A 24,767-nucleotide genomic window follows, 5' to 3' on the forward strand; every position below is an offset into this window, starting at 1 on the left:
CCCTTCATCTACACCAATTGAAGTGGATTTAACAAGTGACATTAATAAGGGATCATAGCTTTTACTTGGATTCACCTGGTCAGTCTCTGTCATGGAAAGGTGTCCTAAGTTTTTGTACACTCAGTGTATGTTACAATGCAGAGCAGTGCAACCAAAGTCAAGACGTGGGCAAAGTTCATCCCCTTCAAGGGCCTAGTTACAGTATTTTTTGTCACCTCGGTGCAAATTTCACAAGTATGTGGTACATTTTCACAACTCTTAGTACAAAACTCAAAACAGATAATAAAAAAGGCAGTTATTTCAAAAGTCTAAGCACATTTTCAATTGACTAAGTGTTTTATCTAGAATTACATTTTTCACATGGCAATACATGTTCAGATAAAGTAATTGCTTTTCACAATGCAATGCTCTCATTACTTTGATATAATGATATAACTCATTATTTTGAGACATTTACTATTACTTAATCTGACTGCTTTTAATTGATAATCACTTAAATGTTTGGTAAACCTATAGATTTAACATGTAAATTGGTTTGTTAACTACAGATTTTGAGAACTACATCATGAAAATGTATGTTTGTAAAGTAGAAACATAAAATGTATGATTTATATATATACATATACACTACCGGTCCAAAGTTTTAGAACACCTACTCATTCAAGGGGTTTTCTTTCTTTATTTTTACTATTTTCTACATTGTAGAAAAATAGCTAAGACATCAAAACGATGAAATAACACATATGAAATCATGTAGTAACCAAAAAAGTGTTAAACAAATCAAAGTATATTTTATATTTGAGAGTCTTCAAATAGCCATGCTTTGCCTTGATGACAGCTTTGCACACTCTTGACATTCTCTCAACCAGCTTCACCTGGAATGCTTTTCCAACAGTCTTAAAGGAGTTCCCACATATGCTGAGCACTTGCTGGCTGCTTTTCCTTCACTCTGCGGTCCGATACATTGCAAACCATCTCAATTGGGTTGAGGTCGGGGGATTGTGGCGGCCAGGTCATCTGATGCAGCACTCCATCACTCTCCTTCTTGGTAAAATAGCCCTTACACAGCCTGGACGTGCGTTTGGTCATTGTCTTGTTGAAAAACAAATGATAGTCCCACTAAGCGCAAACCAGATGGGATGGCACATCGCTGCAGAATGCTATGGTAGCCATGCAGGTTAAGTGTGCCTTGAATTCTAAATAAATCACAGACAGTGTCACCAGGAATGTACCCCCACACCATAACACCTCGTCCTCCATGTTTTACAGTGGGAAATACACATGCGGAGATTGTCTGTTCACCCACATCGCGTCTCACAAAGACACAGCGGTTGGAACCAAAAATCTCAAACCAAAGAATAGAATTGATTTGTTTAACACTTATTTGGTTACAACGTGATTCCATATGTGCTATTTCATAGTTTTAATGTATTCAATGTTATTCTACAGTGTAGAAAATAGTCAAAATAAACAAAAACCCTTGAATGATTAGATGTTCTAAAACTTTTGACTGATATATATATATATATATATATATATATATATATATATATATATATATATATATATATATTAGAGGTCGACCGATTAATCGGAATGGCTGATTAATTAGGGCCGATTGCAAGTTTTCATAGCAATCCGTAATAGGCATTTTTGGACACCAATCATGGCCGATTACATTGCACTCCACGAGGAGACTGTGTGGCAGGCTGACTCCCTGTTATGCGAGTGCAGCAAGGAGCCAAGGTAAGGTGCTAGCTAGCATTTAACGTATCTTATAAAAAACAATCAATCTTAACATAATCACTAGTTAACTACACATGGTTGATATTACTAGTTTATCTAGCTTGTCCTGCGCTGCATATAATCGATGCGGTGCCTGTTAATTTATCATTGAATCATAGCCTACTTCGCCAAATGGGTGATTTAACAAGCGCATTCGCGAAAATAGCACAATAGTTGCACGAATGTACCTAACCATAAACATCAATGCCTTTCTTAAAGTCAATACACAGAAGTATATGTTATTAAACCTGCATATTTAGTTAAAAGAAATCCACGTTAGCAGGCAATATTAAACTGGGGAAATTGTGTCACTTCTCTTGCGTTCATTGCACGCAGAGTCAGGGTATATGCAACAGTTTGGGCCACCTGGCTCGTTGTGAACTAATTTGCCAGAATTTTACTTAATTATGACATAACATTGAAGGTTGTGCAATATAACAGGAATATTTAGACTTATGGATGCCACCCGTTAGATAAAATAATGAATGGTTCCGTATTTCACTGAAAGAATAAACGTTATGGTTTCGAAATGATAGTTTCCGAATTTGACCATATTAATGACATAAGGCTCGTATTTCTGTGTGTTATGTTATAATTAAGTATATGATTTGATATTTGATAGAGCAGTCTGACTAAGCAGTGGTAGGCAGCAGCAGTCTCGTAAGCATTCATTCAAACAGCACTTTTGTGCGTTTGCCAGCAGCTCTTCGCTGTGCTTTAAGCATTGAGCTGTTTATGACTTCAAGCCTATCAACTCCCGAGCTAGTTAGCGGGGTGCGCGCTAATAGCGTTTCAATCGGTGACGTGACTCGCTCTGAGACCTTGAAGAAGTTGTTCCCCTTGCTCTGCAAGGGCAGCAGCTTTTGTGGAGCGATGGGTAACGATGCTTCGAGGGTGGCTGTTGTCGATGTGTTCCTGGTTCGAGCCCAGGTAGGGGCTAGGAGAGGGACGGAAGCTATACTGTTACACTGGCAATACTAAAGTGCCTATAAGAACATTCAATAGTCAAAGGTATATGAAATACAAATGGTATAGAGAGAAATAGCCCTATATTTCATATAATTTCTAATACCTAAAACTTCTTACCTGGGAATATTGAAGACTCATGTTAAAAGGAACCACCAGCTTTCATATGTTCTCATGTTCTGAGCAAGGAACTTAAACGTTAGCTTTTTTACATGGCACATATTGCATTTTTTCTTTCTTCTCCAACACTTTGTTTTTGCATGATTTAAACCAAATTGAACATGTTTGATTATTTATTTGAGGCTAAATTGATTTTATTGATGTATTATATTAAGTTAAACTAAAAGTGTTCATTCAGTATTGTTGTAATTGTCATTATTACAACAACAAAAAATAATAATAAAATCAGCCGATTAATCGTATCGGCTTTTTTTGGGCCGCCAATAATCGGTATCGGTATCGGCGTTGAAAAAGAATAACCGGTCGACCTCTTATATATATTTATATATACAGTTGAAGTTGGAAGTTTACACACACTTAGGATGGAGTCATTAAAACTCATTTTTCAACCACTCCACAAATTTCTTGTTAACAAACTATAGTTTTGGCAAGTCGGATAGGACATCTACTTTGTGCATGACAGAAGTTATTTTTCCAACAATTGTTTACAGACAGGTTATTTCACTTATAATTCACAGTGTCACAATTCCAGTGGGTCAGAAGTTGACATACACTAAGTTGACTGTGCCTTTAAACAGCTTGGGAAATTCCATAAAATTATGTCATGGCTTTAGAAGCTTCTGATAGGCTAATTGACATCATTTGAGTCAATTGGAGGTGTACCTCTGGATGTTTTTCAAGGCCTACCTTCAAACTCAGTGCCTCTTTGCTTGACATCATGGTAAAATCAAAAGACATCAGCCAAGACCTAAGAAAAGAAATTGTAGACCTCCACAAGTCTGGTTCATTCTTGGGAGCAATCTCCAAATGCCTGAAGGTACCACGTTCATCTGTACAAACGATAGTACGCAAGTATAAACACCATGGACCACGCAGCTGTCATACCGCTCAGGAAGGCGATGCATTCTGTCTCCTAGAGATGAACGTACTTTGGTGCGAGAAGTGCAAATCAATCCCAGAACAACCGCAAAGGACCTTGTGAAGATGCTGAAGGAAACAGGTACAAAAGTATCTATATCCACAGTGAAACAGGTCCTATATTGATATAACATGAAAGGCCGCTCAGCAATGAAGAAGCCACTGCTCCAAAACAGCTAATAAAAAAAGCCAGACTACGGTTTGCAACTGCCCATGGGGACAAAGATTGTACTTTTTGGAGAAATGTCCTCTGGTCTGATGAAACAAAAATAGAACTGTTTGGCCATAATGACCATCGTTATGTTTGGAGGAAAAAGGGGGAGGCTTGCAAGCCGACGAACACCATCCCAACCGTGAAGCACAGGGGTGGCAGCATCATGTTGTGGGGGTGCTTTGCTGCAGTAGGGACTGGTGCACTTCACAAAATAGATGGCATCGTGAGGAAGGAAAGTTATGTGGATATATTGAAGCAACATCTCAAGACATCAGTCAGGAAGTTAAAGCTTGGTCACAAATGGGTCTTCCAAATGGACAATGACCCACAGCCTACTGCCAAAGTTGTGGCAAAATGGCTTAAGGACAACAAAGTCAAGGTATTGGAGTGGCCATCACAAAGTCCAGACCTCACTCAATCCTATACAAAATTTCTGGTTAGAACTGAAAATCTTGCGTGAGCAAGGAGGCCAACAAACCTGACTCAGTTGCGCCAGCTTTGTCAGGAGGAATGGGCCAAAATTCACACAACTTATTGTGGGAAGCTTGTGGAAGGCTACCTGAAACGTTTGACCCAAGTTCAACAATTTAAAGGCAATGCTACCTAATACTAATTGAGCGTGTGTAAACTTCTGACCCACTGGGAATGTGATGAAAGAAATACAAGCTGAAATAAATAATTCTCTCTACTATTATTCTGTCATTTAACATTCTTAAAATAAAGTGGTGGTCCTAACTGACCTAAGACAGGGAATTTTTACTAGGATTACATGCCAGGAATTGTGAAAAACTGAGTTTAAATGTATTTGGTTAAGGTGTATGTAAACTTCCGACTTAAACTGTATATATATACTCTCGAATGTACTACTTTCATGATTTTACTCCACAGTACTCTTTAAAACAATCTGATATTGACAAGATCAGAGATGTACTGTATGTAACAAATCAATTCAAAGTTTATTGGGGGCTTTACAAAAATTCATTGGCCAGTACAGTACTGTAGTACCATAATATTTGCCATTTATGAACAGACACTTTTATCCAAAGTGACAACAGTCTACACATTTTGGTATGTGACCCTAGTCGGAATCGAACTCACAACTCTATTCCTGCTTGGTAGCGGCAAGTAGCCTAGTGGTTAAGAGCATTCGGCCAGGAACTGAATTGCTAGTCCTAATCCCTGAGCCGGCAACGTGAAAAAATCTTCTGTTCTGCTCTTGAGCAAGGCAGTTAAACAACAACTACTTGCCTATGTTGATTAAGGCAGCCTTGTGTAAGACATATTTCAGTTGAATGCATTCAGTTGAGCAACTGACAAGGTATCCCCTTTTCCTAGTGCCATGCTCTTATGAACTGAGCCATGTACAGGACCAATACAATACACGATTACAATACATTTGGAAGATGTATGATTGCCATCTCCATGAGTGTAACACCCTCCTTCAGGCCATGGACGAGGCATGTGATTACCGTAATTTCCGGACTATTAAGCGCACCTCAATATAAGCCGCACCCACTGAATAAAAAAAAAAAAAGTATTTTGAACATAAATAAGCCGCACATGTCTATAAGCCGCAGGTGCCTACCGGTACATTGAAACAAATTAACTTTACACAGGCTTTAACGAAACACGGCTTGTAACAAAAATAAATAGGCTTTAACGAAACACAGCTTGTAAAAAAAATAAAATAAATAGCAGTAAGCTTTAGTTGTCTTTTTGCACTGAGTCAATTCCTCATGCTGCTGTTTCCAGCGTCTTATCATCGACTCATTAAGACCAAGCTCCCGTGCAGCAGCTCTATTTCCTTTTCCAACAGCCAGATCAATCGCCTTCAACTTGAAAGCTGCATCATATGCATTTCTCCGTGTCTTTGCCATGATGAGGGTGACAAAATGACTACCGTAATCAGAATGATGGGAAGTTTGAGAGCACTCGATTTAATCTAAACAGTAAACAAAAAAGTTGTTTGACCTTAACCCGTTCGGCAATTTCATTGGTCTAATGAAAGCTTCATGCCGCCAAAAAACTGAGCACGTCACAGAATGTGTTTTAAAAAAAATTAAAATAATTGAAAGCGGGAAAAATCCATATATTAGCCGCGTCATTGTTTAAGCCGCGAGGTTCAAAGCTGGGAAAAAAGTTGCAGCTTATAGTCCGGAATTTACGGTACATCAATTCAGACCAATGTCAGGCTAAGATTCACCATGCCAAAAGCTTTTTCCCCGGGTGCATGAACAATGAAGATATTTACTGCGAACTAGTGCCTGTTAAACAGATGTCTTCAATGGTCACACCTTTCATCACACATGGGATAATAGACATTATGGAAATGTGATGTTCAGTAAATTTGAATGGGTAGTGCAGGTGTATTGCCTAATGTGAAAAAAGTATAATATACTGTAATTTACAGTACAGTAGCATATTACATAAAAAATGCAATTTTAAACTGTCACGCCCTGATCTGTTTCACCAGTCCTTGTGCTTGTCTCCATACCTCTCCAGGTGTCGCCCATCTTCCTCATTATCCCCCGGGTACTTATTCCTGTGTTCTCTGTTTGTCTGTGCCAGTTCGTTTTGCCAGTTTGTTCGTCAAGTCAACCAGTGTTTTGTCTCAGCTCCTGCTTTTCCCCCTCCTGGTTTTGACCCTTGCCTGTCCTGACTCTGAGCCTGCCTGCCTGACCACTGCCTGACCTGATCCTGTACCGTTGCCCCACTACTCTGGATTATCAACCCCTGCCTGACCTGACCTGTCGTTTGCCTGCCCCTGTTGCTGTAATAAACATTGTTACAACAACACAGTCTGCATTTGGGTCTTACCTGAAACGTGATAGAAACATGTGTCTTAGATGTTTTGCTAGTGGATTAACTGGTATTTAAAATAACTAAATTGAGAAGATATTATTATGTTGTGTTTTGATGATTAAACCAATGTACTCACTACATTTCAGAGACCTATATTGTGGATCAATGGTTGTGTGGTAAAAGATGTCTACAAATGAAATAAATGGACAATGAAAGGGTTTGAATGTAAGACTGGCTGCGTTACAAGTGCTACCCATTTTGAGTTTTGTACTAAGAGTTTTGAAAATTCACCACATAATTATGAAAATAGTACCAGAACAATAAAAAGAAAAAGGTGTATGTGCCAGAGCTGCACATGTTATTCTGAAAAGGTTTTGTGCAGTAGCAGAGGCCTTCAGTGTTCTGTCTAAAAGTATCCTTTAATAATACAAATAATTATTTAGGAGGACATGGAACTACAAGCAATCAGACTTTTAGGGATAAATACTTACGGACACATTGACCATTGACCCTCTGGTGTGATGCGCAAATCTTAAATCCAGACTGCTACAGTAGTTAGGCTTTTGTCCATATTTCAGTATCCAGCATAAAATACCCACATGCACCTGGATGTAAAGGCTACCGTTGCATAAGTACAGACTATCAAACGGCATTGTCCAGGCTTATGACTGGTGCTCCAATCTGCCATTACATCATTGTCTCGGGTGTTGCCCTGATTGCTCCATGCTCCACCTTTCCATTCCCACTCTGTCCATTGGCATGCACTGGCTCCCTGGCCAGGGGGGAGGCCAGGTTGACTCTGATAGTTCTGCTGGTGCTCTGGCAGACAGCCCCAGGAAGAGCCCTCATCTGGCTGCTGAAGGGGCTCCCAGGCAGAGACAGGCAGGGAGACAGGGAGCCATGGCCCCACCCAGACTCCAGGCAAGAGCCTGATCCTTTGCTCACACAGCGAGGGCTGGGATTGACAGAGGACAGGGTCTGCTGGCTCCCGTTCAGGTAGGAGTTGTTGGTGGAGCCCAGGTGAGAGGAACGGTAGTTGTAGTAGGCCCTCCAGCCCTTCTGCTTTTTCTTCTGATGGCAGCGGCACTTGAGGATGCGGATGAAGGCCTGTTTGAACTCTCGGCTGTAGCAGGGGTAGATGATGGGATTCAGGCAGCTGTTGAAGTAGCCCAGCCAGAAGATCACCTTAAAGAATGTCTCCGGGGGACGCAGGTTGGCGTTGAATGACCCTGGTAGATTACATAGAGAAAACATGTTATAAATGGACAGAGATTTCCAAAAACGATGTAATTATACATATCTTATATCTGTTATATATTTTAACTTAACTTGGCATTTTAAATATAAGTTGTGGTATGCACTGTGGTGGTAGATATACTGTATCTGAGAAAACAATGTAAACGCTGAACCATCTCTTCAATGCATTATGTTTGGTGATCAATAGATGGCAGCATTCATCAAAAGAACCTCACAGACAGTCAATGTACCAGCAGCTACTTTATCACTGGCATCCTCCTCTCGCTCGAGACCACAGATCTGGAAAGACGGGAAAGGTGAAATATAGGCTTGGTGGTGTTTCAATCGCTCAGCTTTCCCCTTCCCAGACTTTTCAGATCAATGATCAGTGATCAGTGATGAAGCTCATGAGAACTTTTAGAGTACAGGCGGGACTTCACTCAACTCTTTACTACCCTCTTCTGTGTCTGTCTGAAGGTTTTGTTGAAGCATCAAACACTATTTCCAATTGTACAACTGGCAAAAGTATTTATTTTTAATCATCCATTCATTCAAGTATAGAGGGCACAATCTGTAGTGTATGATACTCCTGTGCCTCAGGTGTGTAGTGACACGGGAGTATCATACACTATAGAGATATAGAGATTGGTGGGTCTCCAATTATTACAATGATTCCAAGTATTACCATTTTGGTGCTGATTCTACTGTCTTGACTGTTTCCTGTTTTGGAATGTTTTAGAGAAAGATAGCATGACTCAATGACAACACACGTCATTACTGTACTGTACTATACTCTCCTTAAAGGCCCAATTCAGCTGTTTTTATATCAATATCATACTTTCTGGGTCACAATTAAGTACCTTACTGGAATAGATTTGAATTAAAATGGGCAAAAATAGCTTTTTAGCAAAAAACTATTTCTCTTGCAAGATTTTCGCTAGGACTGTCTGGGAATGGTCTGAGGGGGGAAACTGAAAACTAGCTATTATTGGCAGAGAGGTTTGGAACTCTTTGTTATTGGTCTATTAACCAATTACCGCATGGTGATGTCATCATGGAAAGATGAAAATTCACGCCCATCCAAACCTGCTGATTAGAAGGTCCTGTGTAGATTGTGTTTTCAACCAGCAATTATCAGGACATAACACTGATCAAATGTTTTCACACTTTTACAGAGTTAGTTTCATCAGCTGTTGTACAATATAATACAAAACACAGGATAAACTGCACTTTGAATGCACTGGGCCTTTAGTCACTGAGCTCAATCCGACTAAACCTTGCATGTGCTTCTACTGATTCTGAATAAGCTACTAAGCTTCCAATACTATTGAAGAAAAGTAGTAAAAAAAAGTTATAGGCAGGATTTACAAGCAGCCTAATTAAATAAAGAAATCATTACAGTAAGCTATAACACTACTGTGCCGACACTACTGTGCACTTTTTCAAGTTTCATTTTTGCTGTCTCCAGCTCATAAACGAAGGTCACAGACATCCGTCATCATTCCAAATTCTTCCCCATTTTACAGGCACACTAATCCCAGAGGCTTTCACCGCTGGGAGTCCACTCTTTAACAATCCTCACACTCCTCCCATGATGCACATCACATCCCCTTTTTGGACTCAGCATTGTGGGTAATCATCCACTTTGGTATGTCCTGCCACAGAAGCCTTGGCTGTCACGTTATTGGATGAAAACCTGAGAAGAAAGATGTTGCATTCTATCCTATTTCACTATTTCGGCTTTGGGATGGAGAGAGGTTTAACAAGAGTTATTACAGTGTTTCCTCAGAATAGAGCCATGGCTCATAGAACCATCTAATTCAAGGACACATTTGTCATTTCCCAGCCTGTCCCTAGGAGAGACTGTGGTTAGACTTTAATCATGTGCTACTGGCTGGCTTTATTGTCCAGTGCAAAGTGTCTTCATAGCCGGAGCTTCCGCAAAGCTATTCCACTAACTGTAAAGTCCTCATCCCCCAACCTCCCTAGTCACCGGAAGCCAGGAACCCACTTTACGCTGATAGTGCTTACATACAAAGATTTAGGACGCTTCTTCGCGCCGTGCAACTGTGGAATCCAGGCTAACAAATCACAGTGCACTCTGTCCAACTTCTCTCTCAATTCCACTTGCACAGTCCATCTCCTAGGGCTTTATTTACACATACTAATTGACCATTTAATCTACTCGCCACGTCTTTCACACATCCGGACAACATTAACTGCCCGTCTCATCTACAAAATGACTGAGTCCGGCTTGACGGCTGCTGAATTCTGACAAACTAATGAGACAAACACAGAAAGGAAGTCAATGTTGCTCTATAGAGAAGAGGTAGTAAACAACAAAGCAAAGACTGATGCAATACATTTGACTGGAATGGGGGACAGTCAAATTTACAGTAGGCTTCCAGTATGCAGTGCCCTGTGAGGCTGCTGGCTTTCAACACATCTCCTGGCTATGTCCTGAGTGCTGCTAAAAAACAGCATGCTAGAGGGAGGGGGAGGAGAACTCAGGATAATGCAGCAAACTCCTCAATCTATCATTGTTTCACAATCAATCGCCATACATAGAAATAATCTCAAATGGAATTTCTCAGTCCATGCCCTCTTCTACCAATGTGGAGGTCCTTAGAGGAACTGTATGCCCAGGCATTGATTGAGTAACATGGAATGAGAAAACAACAGTCATGTCGGCACATTAATTTCTCAGAGGTCCAGACAGACTGGGAATATTTTTACTTTAATCACTGATGCTGTCAAATTTCTATTTGTACTACGCATTTTAGCTACATAACTGGTATTTCCATTTTAGGACAGAAACATTGACTACAGATTCAGCCAAAAGGAGCAGTTAATTTTTTAGGAAGGATTTATCCATTTTCTGGTTTGGGCATGTTTGCTAACACATACCTGATTATGATAGTGTAGGCAAGGAATCAAATCAAATCCAATGAAATTGTATTTGTCACATGCGCCGAATACAACAGCGCCGAATACAACAGGTGTACTTACAAGCCCTTAACCAACAATGCAGTTTTAAGAAAAAAACATTAAAAAATTAAAATAAATATAATAATAATAACAATAATTTAGACCAGCAATAAACAATAAACAGCAATAGCGGCAGGTAGCCTAGGGCCAGTAACCGAAAGGTTGCTAGATTGAATCCCCGAGCTGACAAGGTAAACATTTGTTGTTCTTCCCCTGAACAAGGCAGTTAACCCACTGTTCCTAGGCTGTCATTGTAAATAAGAAGTTGTTCTTAGCTGACTTGCCTAGTTAAATAAAGATGAAATAAAAAATGTACAGGGGTACCGGTACAGAGTCACTGGTTAGCCAAGGTAATTGAGGTAATATGAAGGTAGAAATATATAAGTGACTTATACATAGATAATTACAGAGAGCAGCAGCAGCGTAAAAGACTGAAGAGGTGGTGCAGGGGGGCAATGCAAATAGTCTGGGTAACCATTTGATTAGATGTTCAGTAGTCTGATCGCTTGAGGGTAGAAGCTGTTGAGAAGCCTCTTGGACCTAGACTTGGTGCTCCGGTACCTCTTGCAGTGCGGTAGCAAAGAGAACAGTCTATGACTAGGGTGGCTGGAGTCGTTGACAATTTCTAGGGCCTTCCTCTGACACCGCCTGGTATAGAGGTCCTGGATGGCAGGAAGCTTGGCCCCAGTGATGTACTGGGCCGTACACACTACCCTTTGTGGTGCCTTGCGGTCGGAGGCCGAGCAGTTGCCATACCAGGCAGTGATGCAACCAGTCAGGATGCTCTCGATGGTGCAGCTGTAGAACCTTTTGAGGATTTGAGGACACATGCCAAATCTTTTCAGTCTCCTGAGGAGGAATAGGATTTGTCGTGCCCTCTTATCGACTGTCTTGGTGTGCTTGGACCATGTTAGTTTGTTGGTGATGTGGACACCAAGGAACTTGAAGCTCTCAACCTGCCCACTATAGCTCTGTCGATGAGAATGGGGGTGTGCTCGGTCTTCCTTTTCCTGTAGTCCACAATCATCTCCTTAGTCTTGATCACGTTGAGGGAGAGGTTGTTGTCCTGGCACCACATGGCCAGGTCTCTGACCTCCTCCCTATATGCTGTCTCGTCATTGTTGGTGATCAGGCCTACCACTGTTGAGTCATCGGCAAACTTAATGATGGTGTTGGAGTCGTGCCTTACCGTGCAGTCATGAATGAACAGGGAGTACAGGAGGCGACTGAGCACACAACCCCGAGGGGCCCCCGTGTTGAGGATCAGCATGGCGGATGTGTTGTTACCTACCCTTACCACCTGGGAGCGGCCCGTCAGGAAGTCCAGGATCCAGTTACATCCAGGATCCAGTTGCAGAGGGAGGTGTGTAGTCCCAGGGTCCTTAGCTTAGTGATGAGCTTTGAGGAAACTATGGTGTTGAACGCTGAGCTATAGTCAATGAACAGCATTCTCACATAGGTGTTCCTTTTGTCCAGGTGTGAAAGGGCAGTGTGGAGTGCAATAGAGATTGCATCATCTGTGGATCTGTTGAGGCAGTATGCAAATTGGAGTGGGTCTAGGTTTTCTGGGATAATGGTGTTGATGTGAGCCATGACCAGCCTTTCAAAGCACTTCATGGCTACAGATGTGAGTGCTATGGGTTGGTAGACATTTAGGCAGGTTACCTTAGTGTTCTTGGCCACAGGGACTATGGTGGTCTGCTTGAAACATGTTGGTATTACAGACTCAGACAGGGAGTGGTTGAAATTGTCAGTGAAGACACTTGCCAGTTGGTCAGCGCATGCTCGGAGTACACGTCCTGGTAATCCATCTGGCCATGTGGCCTTGTGAATGTTGACCTGTTTAAAGGTCTTGCTCACATCGGCTGTGGAGAGCGTGATCACACAGTCGTCAAAAACAGCTGATGCTCTCATACATGTTTCAGTGTTGCTAGCCTCGAAGCGAGCACAGAAGTAATTTAGCTAATCTGGTAGGCTCGTGTCACTGGGCAGCTCTTGGCTGTGCTTCCCTTTGTAGTCTGTAATAGTTTGCAAGCCCTGCCACATCCGATGAGCATCGGAGCCGGTGTAGTACGATTTGATCTTAGTCCTGTATTCACCCTTTACCTGTTTGATGGTTCATCGGAGAGCATAGCGGGATTTCTTATAAGCTTCCGGGTTAGAGTCCCACTCCTTGAAAACGTCAGCTCTACCCTTTAGCTCAGTGCGGATGTTGCCTGTAATCCATGGCTTCTGGTTGGGGTGTGTACATACAGTCACTGTGGGGACGACGTCATCGATGCATTTATTGATGAAGCCAGTGACTGATGTGATGTACTCCTCAATGCCATCGGAAGAAGATATTCCAGTCTGTGCTAGCTAAACAGTCCTGTAGTTTAGCATCTGCTTCATCTGACCACTTTTTTATTGACCGAGTCATTGGTGCTTCCTGCTTTAATTTTTGCTTGTAGCAGGAATCAGGAGGATAGAATTATGTCAGATATGTCTAATGGAGGGCGAGGGAGAGCTTTGTATGCGTATCTGTGTGTGGAGTAAAGGTGGTCTAGAGTTTTTTTCCCTCTGGTTGCACATTTAACATGCTGGTAGAAATTTGGTAAAACGGATTTAAGTTTCCCTGCATTAAAGTCCCTGGCCACTAGGAGCACCGCCTCTGGATAAGCGTTTCCTGTTTGCTTATGGAGGTATACAGTTCATTGAGTGCGATCTTAGTGCCAGCATCGGTTTGTGGTGGTACGCAGACAGCTATGAAAAATACAGATGAAAAATCTCTAGGTAGATAGTGTGGTCTACAGCTTATCATGAGATACTCTACCTCAGGCGAGCAAACCTAGAGACTTCCTTAGATATCGTGCACCAGCTGTTATTTACAAATATACATGGACTGCCTCCCCTTGTCTTACCAGAGGCTGCTGTTCTATCCTGCCGATACAATGTATAACCCGCCAGCTGTATGTTATTCATGTCGTCGTTCAGCTACGACTCGGTGAAACGTAAGATATTACCGTTTTTAAAGTCCTGTTGGTAGGAATTAAGTGCTTTTAGTTCGTTCAAGTTATTATCCAGCGATTGTACGCTGGCCAAAAGTACTGATGGCAAGGGCACATTATCCAATCGTCGGCGGATCCTCACAAGGCACCCCGATCTCCTTCCGCATTATCTTTTCCGTCTCTTTCTTCTGCGAATGACAGGATGAGGGCCTGTTCGGGTGTCTGGAGTAAAGCCCTCTCGTCCGACTCATTAGAGAGAAATTCTTCATCCAGTTCAAGGCGAGTAATCGCTGTTCTGATTTCTAGAATCTCTTTTCGGTCATAAGGGACGGTAGCAGCAACATTATGTACAAAATAAGTTACCAACAGTGTGAAAAAATCTAACAAAATAGCATGGTTGGTAAACAGCCCATAAAACAGCAGCCATCTTCTCCGGCGCCATATAGCGCCGGAGAAAGACCCTGAGATCTACCTGGGAACTTAATGTCCTTGGACAGCTCCGCACAACCCATTAATGGACAAAAGCATGGAATAAAATATAATGTCAAAGGCCATTTTTAAAGACGGCTTAAGATGCATGATAGTAAGTGGGACCTACTGTATGAGTGCCTTGGCATTCCCACTGCAATCCTGCCCCCTGCCCTCTAAAAGCATCAGGAACCCATCACCATCATATCACGCTCAAGGTCCAGCTCACTGGAGAATTTGGGTTGATAAGTTAACTAATCTGAAACATTATTGGAAACATCTATTAAATATGGTGGGAATGCAATATCATGCATATGCATTTAACTGTAACCTTGGTAAAATAGTAAATATTGGTTACGTAACTTGGAAAGCAACAATCACTGGAGGGTTAGTATCTTTAGCAGGTAATATTTTGGTTCATCTAGTGAGTTGTGAGATGAAAAAAGCAAAAGCCCTCAACCGCTATACTGATCACCACATCAGTGGTCAATTGAAAAAATGCTGTTTCCTGTTTGTCCCATAAAATCTATCCTTCTATTCTTCACCACCTCTGCCTGAGGACAAGCCATAAAATACAGGCACAATTGATCACAGAACACTATAGTTTGTGGTTACTACATCATGTTGCGTGACACAAACAAAACATGTCTTTGGCGGATCAAGGCAGAGAGTTTGAAAATTGCACAAATTATACTGTCATTGAAAAGTGGAACTATTGTTACCCACAATCTGTAAAAACTCTCACAAAGATACTTTAAAATCCTGGCAGTTGCAATAGCAACAAGTTTGTCAAATATGACCACCAAGAATTCTTCACCCAGCTATTTTTATCCAATTCGTCTAAGGGAGTGCTTTGTAAGGACTACCATTAATTTCCAATGAAAACACCATCTATATGCCAATTATTACTGTTTATTGCATAACTGAGATAATAACCGCTCCCAATCGCCATACCTTAAGTAAATAATAACAGGTGATGTAACAGATTATATAGTTTTAATATAATGTAGATAATATCACTGATATACTGGTAGAGATAGCAAAGACAGGGCTATTCAGGGCTTATTGTTGCTTCCTGGACTCATAACAAATATATCAGACATCATATTCCAAAAACCATAGAAGGAGGAAATTACAACCAATGTCAGGAAAGCTGTAATCCTTCAAACCAACAGCATTTTTATTATCTTTAATAGAAGTCCCTGAGTGTCTGGATGAGGGTCCAACATGGTACACAACGACACAGACGTCTGCAGCAGTCACTCTATACACACTCTACACACTCACTCACACACACTCACTTACACTGACACTCCAAAACAAACACACACACTTAATTTGCTCATACATAACACGCACACACACATTCATATTGACTCTACACACACACACTCACATACAACCATCATATACGCTGCTGCTACTCAGTTTATCCTATTTCCTGATGCCTATAGTCACCTTAGCCCTATGCATATCTAACTCTACCACTCCAGTATCCCTGCACATTGTAAATATGGTATTGGCACTGACTCTGGAACTGACCCTATATATAGCTTACTTACTTTCTTATGTTCTTATTTCTATTTCTTGTGTGTTTTTGTTCTACTTTACTTTTTTATGAAATGTTTTATTGTTCTACTGATATTGATTACTGCAATGAGCAAGCAAGAAAGGCATTTCACTGTACTTGTGCACTTGACAATAAAAACAGGATTCGTGAACTTGACTAACGAGGCTACTACCCAAAGCACTGTCTGATTGTTCACCATCAAGTACTCTGTGTGATTTTTATGAGATGTCATCCCTCTACTCTACACAATGCTTCCACTTCCATGGTGTGGCCATGCTAGGTCACCGCTCTGCTCAGTGCATATATTATTGTCTCCATCTCTGTCATTCACACAGCCAGTCTATATCACACCCTGAGGAGGCGTTAGGAACCAATAGGGAGCCACAATTTGACATTATAACAGGGTAATTTGAGCAAAGCCAAATAACCTGATTATCACCACAAAACTGTACATTTCTGTTATCTCACGCAAGGTCATGACTGACTGATATCACCCTTCATTCAGGATTTATTTATGTGATAGACACACTGGTTTAGTAAAAGCACAGAATAATTAGTATACCTCTAATCAATCATTGAAAATATAGTAGCTCCTGTATTTATATACTCTCCTAGTGGTATAGGCTTACTGACTTTTTGCTTTACAAAATTGAAATGAAAAATGTCCAGTTAACTGTGTGAAGTCCATATGGAGAGAATGAAGATTGTGGGCCTGAGATTTGGAAATTAGACTTTCAAAGAGCATGAGCATGCTACGGTATACATTTCTAAATGGATATGGTATTTCAGGGTTGGCATAATTCAGTAAATATAGACGAATATAGAGGGCGGGGGATGGAAAGGACTCATGTATAAAAGTCTGTTTCATCTCTCTGAACTTTTCCATGTCAACAACAGATGTAGGAGGAATCCACTTTGATGTGTAATGTGTTGCTCACTTGATTTAAGAGGTGCTGGGAACATGGGAAGCTCAAGATAGAAGCTTGCCGGTGCTAAAACACACACAAGAACAGGCCAACCACCCCCATTAGCACCCACAATAAATTATTTATTTGTACACCAGATTGCACCCTTCTGCTACAACCAAGCTACCCCTAACTAGCTACCTCCATTTTCTGGTGCCATAGGCTGGGAAGTATGGTCTTTTTCAATCTTTACATTTTTGGCAAGTTAATCTTTTGATAATAAAAGGAAGTTGTATTTTACTGTCATACCCCACTTTCACGTTTTGGCATGGGTGTAGACCTACAGTGTCTGATTAACCCCTTTTCTGCCTAACCAAATTATTTTATTTTTTGACATGACTACCATCAGGCTTATGAAAACTCTCCATTATTGGCATACTGTATATGGAAAAAAAATAGTATCTGTGTGTGTGTCAGAGCGAAAGAGAGAGGCTGTGTGTGTTAATAAATGCCTGTGTGCTTGTGTGAGAATGATAAGCAGAGAATATCCTGTACAGATAGATGCTGTCCTCTTATGTCACACACACAGCGCCATTCACAGACCTTTCAGGGCAGGTGCTCCAAATAAAAAAAATGGCACCCTGCTTGATTTTTTGTTTTACTTTCATAAATCATAACTCGAAATTCATAACATACCAAAATGCCTGTAAAGATAAAAAATAAACATTTTCTCATCATCACAAATTGTAAGTAACCTAGTTACAGTGCATCCTAAAGACATGATTGACATCGGTAAAAGAGAGTCGGCTATCAGCTGATCTTTGATGTTGATCTGCTTGCTAGTTTAATTTTTTTTACTGATTGTGATTTCGCCTACCTCTGTCTTTTTGTCGCTCTCTGCTGCGCATATCAGCCAACCAGACCGAATGATGTAGGCTAAATCTGGTGTTATCAAGTATTAATCAAATATAATGCTGTTGTGGCAGTACTGCTGATATTTATACTAGGTAGCTAGCTGCACACATTCGGACAGTGACCGCATCTCTCAAGCCGCATGTTTGGATACCGGGCGTGCGCAATCCTCGTACAGGGCAGATTGGGACAAAGGACAGGGCCGGGTTTCCCGAATCCGGATAGTGATGGAATTTAGGTTTACGAGTGTTTTAACGATGCATCCTAAAAATAACGGCTGTCACACCAAGATGTCACACCCGTTTCCCAAAACACGACGCAGTGCACTTGTTACAATCTTAAACTCAACGGCCTTTACAGGAGCTGTCCCGTGCTGAAAATGATTCCAGTATATAGGGCAAAGAGCTCGCTGTATCTTTTACATGTTTTATGGCTATTCGAACTAATCTTTTTTATATTTATATTTATATTTATATTTATATATATATATATATATATATATATATATATATATATATATATATATATATATATATATATATATATATTTATATATTTTTTTACACAGTACAGTTGTCCAATTATGAGAAAACATGTTTTGTAGCCTATTATGTATTTAAGTGTTTGTTTTATATGTTTGCCATGTGTTATGCATTCTAAGTGTTCTCGTACTATTTTGTATGCAATGTTGGTTTATGTAAATTCTGAATGTCTACAGTTTGTGTAAACTGTAAAAGTCGCTCATTCCCTCGTTTGCTATAGAAAATATCAATGTGATCTAAAAATAGGATATGACAATGGTTTTCGCAAATTTTGCTCAAAAAATCATTGAAGCCTAAGGGCAGGCAGGAATTGAGCTTAAAGTAGGCCTAGGCTACAGCTATTCTACAATGAAATTAATAAACAGTTAAAAATAATTAAACATTAAGTAAAAAGTTAAGCAACGTTGACATATACCTGGTATGTTCACCTTTTGGTCATTGGTTAGGCTACAGTGAAATGCGCAAGCTTTTAGATAATAGTAGCCTATGGGCTTAATAGATAACAACATTGTAGCTCAGATGTAGGTCTATTGATTGCACATAGGCCTACATGAAAGTGATGTCAATATTTAGCTTAATAATCTAGCTTTATATAATTCAGTTGGATTGTTTTAAATTTGAAAAAAATGTGGCCTTGATTCGCTTGTTTATAACATTGCGAACTTTTTGGGCTATTAATATTCAACTATGAATTTTTCGGCCGTCACAGAGAGACAGATAAACATCTTCATTCTATGTTTAGCTGACATTGTCTGTGTGTAAAGTGACACGGAAGGACAAACGATCAACATGCGCAACCAACAGACTGGGCTGGGGGTGGCGAACTTGATGACTTGCGATAAGTGGGATCCGAACAACAATGACAAAACAATTATACAAAAATATATATTTTGGGGGAAAATAATACCACCACCCAAAAGGGCACTTTGGAGACCGGAATGGCAAAGGGTCATGTGCTCTGTACAGGTAGAGCCCTATCTGTGCTCGTGCCTGGTGACCACACTCATTTTCAAGGTGTGCTATCTATCTATCTATCTATCTATCTATCTATCTATCTATCTATCTATCTATCTATCTATCTATCTATCTATCTATCTATCTATCTATCTATCTATCTATCTATCTATCTATCTATCTATCTATCTATCTATCTATCTATCTATCTATCTATCTATCTATCTATCTATCTATCTATCTATCTATCTATCTATCTATCTATCTATCTATCTATCTATCTATCTATCTATCTATCTATCTATCTATCTATCTATCTATCTATCTATCTATCTATCTATCTATCTATCTATCTATCTATCTATCTATCTATCTATCTATCAGTTATGTGGTTTAATCTAACCTAATGCAACTAGGGGGCAATGATGACAACAGTTTGCTGAACAAAACTCCAAACCTACCGATAGGCAGCACGAGGAAGAATGGCAGCCAGCAGAGAATAAACATGCCCACCACCACACCGAGCGTTTTAGCAGCTTTCTTCTCTCGAGAGAACTTGAGCAGTTTGACTGTTAGCGTGCTCCGTGTCTGGCCCTTGCCTGCGCCGCAGTATTCCTGCAGCTGTGCGTTTTTGCAGTGGATCCTGAGCGTGAGCTCATTCGAGTCCATGTGTTCTTTCATGACCCCCGCCTCTAAGTTCTTAGTGGTCCGTTTGGCAACTACATAAACCTGACAGTACATGCAAAGGATGACAGCCAGAGGTATGTAAAATGAACCCAATGACGAGAACAGTGCGTAAAAGGGCTCTTCGGTGATGGGGCAAATGGTGTCGTCATTTGAGGGTGGTTGTTTCCACCCGAGCAGAGGTCCGATGGAAATGACAGTAGCGAGAACCCAAACACCGAGCATGGCCAAAAGGGCTCTTTTCTCCGTTACTATACAGGGGTACTGCAGTGGGTAGCGCACTCCTATATAACGGTCTATGGATATTACGCACAGGCTCATAATGGAAGCAGTGCAACATAGCACGTCCACTGCCGCCCAGATGTCACAGAATATTCTCCCGAATACCCAGTAGTCAAGAATCTCCAATGTTGCAGACACGGGCAGCACCGTTGTACCCAGCAACAGGTCCGCAATGGCTAGGTTGATAATGAAATAGTTTGTTGGGATGCGCAGGTGTCTGTTGCATACAACGGAAAGTATTACGAGTATGTTGCCCACGATTGCGAACAGAATGAACGCACCCAGAACTATACCAACGGACACGGCTCGGGTAAGGTCCAGCGGACTCGTGAATGTGTCATTATCTGTGTCATTTGCTGTGGTCAAGTTGGAATTATTTGCAGATAATGGTCCCTGTGTCTCCGAGTACAGCTCCGAGGAACGGTTACTCCAGAAGTTGACTTCATCAGCAGTATCAAAATTCATGTTGACGACCCTGTTCCTCCAAACCAAATATGTGTAAATCCATGGATCAACACAAACGTTGTTTATTTTGTTACATCACCTGTGTACTTCATTTTCAATGGTAATCAAACTAAAACAATTACTAAGCATGAGCGCAAAACTCAGAGAAAAAGCGCAATGACCTTTTATGGTGTGGTTCCATAATCCCATGATGTTGTCCGGAAAAATGAAGTCTCATAACACATGATTATATAACTTTAACCAGCTACTGCAGTCGTCGTGACTGTCGCCTCTCACTCCGTTCCCTTCCCACTGCAGCGCTCCCACCGTGGTGATACTTACTGCTGAAACACAGCGACACCACTGAGTGACCACTCCCGCATCCATGCGCACAAGACACAACCTTTCCTCCCTTTCTGGATTAACCTAAACATTTTGACACAAGACGTCATCCGACATGCACATGCTATCACACAATTGTTTCCAGGACTGACCAACGCGAAACCCTAAAACCGATAAACACTGGGCTACATCGACAGGTAATTTAAGTCACAGGCATATAGCGCGTGCCATCAACCCTCACCAATTACTATAGTATCTAGGCTATATTTAGACCCCTAAGCAATATACTGTATGTAAATACCAGCGCGCCAAAAATAACTTGTTGAATTGATATCGAAAGGACTACAAATCAAAGCACTAACCTGTACTGCTCATTACACATATAGTCATTGTCTTAAGTAAACTGCAATCTACACAAACTCATGGGCAATTTATTGTGAAAAAATAATTTAGGCGACTCTTTCAACAGCTTTAAGGGGACCATTACGCACAGTCTACTGATGAAAGACGTTTACAATGTGTGTTTTATTATTAGCACAAGGAGTAAACATTCTTAGGTAGTAAGCTATTACAAATTAATTGCGTAAGGGAAGGGTCAGGCAGTGCGTGGATCCCCAACCAGCCACTCTGGAGCCCAGCATTAAAGGATGGCAGTGTGGCCAAATATTCCAGCAAATCATCCTCAATTGCATAAGGTAACTCAACCCACTAGCAAATGCTATTGAAAGCAAAGATACAGTTGAAAACTGTGGGAGTGTGTTTGGTACTTTGCCAAGCCAAAAGTCATTCCTTTAAAGGTGTCATAGTGATGATGGAAATCATCAGAGCCACCTACACAACCAAGAGCAACATCTTTATGTTGTTATTTCCTTCAAGACTGTTGGAAAAGCATTCCAGGTGAAGCTGGTTGAGAGAATGCGAAGGGTGTGCAAAGCTGTCATCAAGGCAAAGGGTGGCTACTTCGAAGAATCTAAATTTGTTCAACGCTTTTTTGGTTACTACATGATTCCATATGTGTTATTTCATAGTTTTGATGTCTTCACTATTATTCTACAATGTAGAAAATAGTACAAATAAAGAAAAACCCTTGAATGAATAGGTGTGTCCAAACTTTTGACTGGTACTGTAAGTTCATTCTAAATAAAATGACTAATTTATGACTAATGTATGGCAAATTCACAGTAGGCTCACACACACACACACGCACATGTATACGCACACACACACACACACACACACACACAAAACATTTTAGTGTCACCCCTCTTGATGTTGCAGACACATGTAAGTTTTAAAGTTCATTTCTTGCAATTTTACACATTTTGCCATGGTTTGTACATAAAATATTACAGTTTTAAATGCCCAGTGCAGTCGAAAAACATGATGTTCATGCATTTTATACATATTTCCACACTGAGGTTGGAATAATACTGTTAAATTGGGAAGATGATGATAAAGCCCTTTTAGTGTAAGATCTGATTGAAAAGAGCGCCTGACATTTCAGTCTGTTTTGGTGGTGCCTTCCATGGTGACATCACCATTCGGTAAATTAGTTATCAGACCAATAAGAAAGAGAGTTCCAAACCTCTCTGCCAATAACAGCAAATTTTCAGTTTTCCCCTCCCCACTCAGAGCACTTCCAGACCGTCCTAGCAACATTTTTGCTTGAGAAATCGCTCTTTGCTAAGAAGCTATTTTTGGATAATTTGACCAATTTTATTTGAAAACAATCACAGTAAGGTATTTAATTGTTATCCAGAGGTCCCATGTGGCTCAGTTGGTAGAGCATGGTGTTTGCAACGCCAGGGTTGTGGGTTTGATTCCCACGGGGGACCAGTATGGGATTTTTTTGTTGTTGAAATGTATGCATTCACTACTGTAAGTCACTCTGGATAAGAGCATCTGCTAAATGACTAAAATGTATTACATTTACTATTGAGATGGAAAATGGCTGTATTCGACCTTTAAAACTTCTTTGTGATGGGGGCGGTATTTTGACGTCCGGATGAAAAGCGTGCCCAAAGTAAACTGCCTGCTACTCAGGCCCAAAAGCTAGGACATGCATATAATTGGTAGATTTGGATAGAAAATAATCTCTGTGAGTATAACAGAACTGAAATGACAGGCGAAACCCCGAGGACAAACCATCCCAACAAAAAAAAATTCATCCTACCACTGATTTCAATGGCTGACACTTTCATAATAGGGCGAAATCGTGCCCAATTGCAGTTCCTAGGGCTTCCACTAGATGTCAACAGTCTTTAGAAAGAGTTTCAGGCTGGTTTTTGGAAAAATGAGCCAGAAATTGTAGTTTTTCTAGGTGGCTCCCATTTTGGCTGCAGTGTTTCCAAGTGCGTGAATTAGAGCGCGTTCTTTGGTATTTTTCTCCGGTAAAGACAATAACAATTCTCCGTCTTAAATTGTATCGTTTATTTGCGTATTAGGGTACCAATTGTTTGATTATAAACGTTGATTGACTTGTTTGGATAAGTTTATTGGTAACGTTTGGGATTCATTTTATATGCATTTTGAAGGAGGGAAACTGAGTGGATTATTGACTGAAGCGCGCCAGCTAAACTGAAGAAGGACTTTATCAAACAAAAGGACCATTTGTAATGTAACTGGGACCTATTGGGACCTATTGGAGTGCCAACAGAAAAATAATCTTCAAAGGTAAGGCATTTATTATATCACTATTTCTGACTTTCGTGTCTCAACTCCCTGGTTGAAAATGATTTGTTATGCATTTGTGTGCTGGGCGCTGTCCTCAGATAATCGCATGGTTTGCTTTCACCGTAAAGCCTTTTTGAAATCTGACACGGCAGCTGGATTAACAACAAGTTAAGCTTTATTTTGATGTATTGCACTTGTGATTTCATGAAAGTTTAATATTTATAGTAATTTAATTAGAATTTGGTGCTCTGCAATTTCACCGGAAATTGTCGAAATGGGACGTTAGCGTCCCACTGATCCACAAGAAGTTTTAAAGCAAGTTTTCTGCAATTCTAACATTTTTCCATGGGGTGGAGAGAAAATGTGGCATTTTATAACACATTTCATGCAATTCTACTCATTTTGTCATGGGGACGAGATATATTTTTCGCAGTTTTAAAGCTAATTTCCTGCAATTATAAAAATGTAGTAATGCTATGTTATAATATCTGAGTGAGAATGACTAACAAAATCAATAGGGGCCTGTCATGCCAAATAATATCCCCCGGCCAAAAAAGTGTCCCTCTTTGCATCACAATGGGATTCGATAAAATATTAGCGTCCGTTGCTATATCAACAGTGTGATGACCTAATGATTCGAATTTTGGAGATCATTACAGCCTAAATTACGTTCTTTTCATCATCGCTATGCAAACAAGACTGATTTCCACGACAATTTTGCTGTTTAGCTTTGTTTAGTTTAGTTTAGCTAATAAAATGAATAAAATGACTACTTTTGGGTAGCTTGTTAACATTCCAACATAAAATCCATGTCTTAAACATTGCTACGTTTCGGAAATGGCAAATAAAACGTATAATCTACTTGACACATTAAAGGTACTTACCTTACAGATCACAAAGTCAGCTAATTTCCAC

General features: G+C 40.5%; 1 protein-coding gene across 1 annotated transcript; it reads right to left on the minus strand.

Annotated features, from left to right (window-relative positions):
* Positions 1-1,564: 1,564 nt before the first annotated feature.
* On the minus strand, positions 1,565-21,188 carry LOC106567426 (alpha-1A adrenergic receptor). The gene is made up of 2 exons (XM_014136662.3): positions 19,889-21,188; positions 1,565-8,094 (listed from the first exon to the last, which is right to left on the minus strand). Exons 1-2 carry the CDS (start codon positions 20,856-20,858, stop codon positions 7,553-7,555), a joined length of 1,512 nt encoding a protein of 503 aa, XP_013992137.3. The 5' UTR covers positions 20,859-21,188; the 3' UTR covers positions 1,565-7,552.
* Between the last annotated feature and the right edge of the window lie 3,579 nt (positions 21,189-24,767).

This window comes from Salmo salar, chromosome 13, assembly GCF_965601325.2.
Source record: "Salmo salar chromosome 13, fSalSal1, whole genome shotgun sequence".
NCBI lineage: Eukaryota > Metazoa > Chordata > Actinopteri > Salmoniformes > Salmonidae > Salmo > Salmo salar.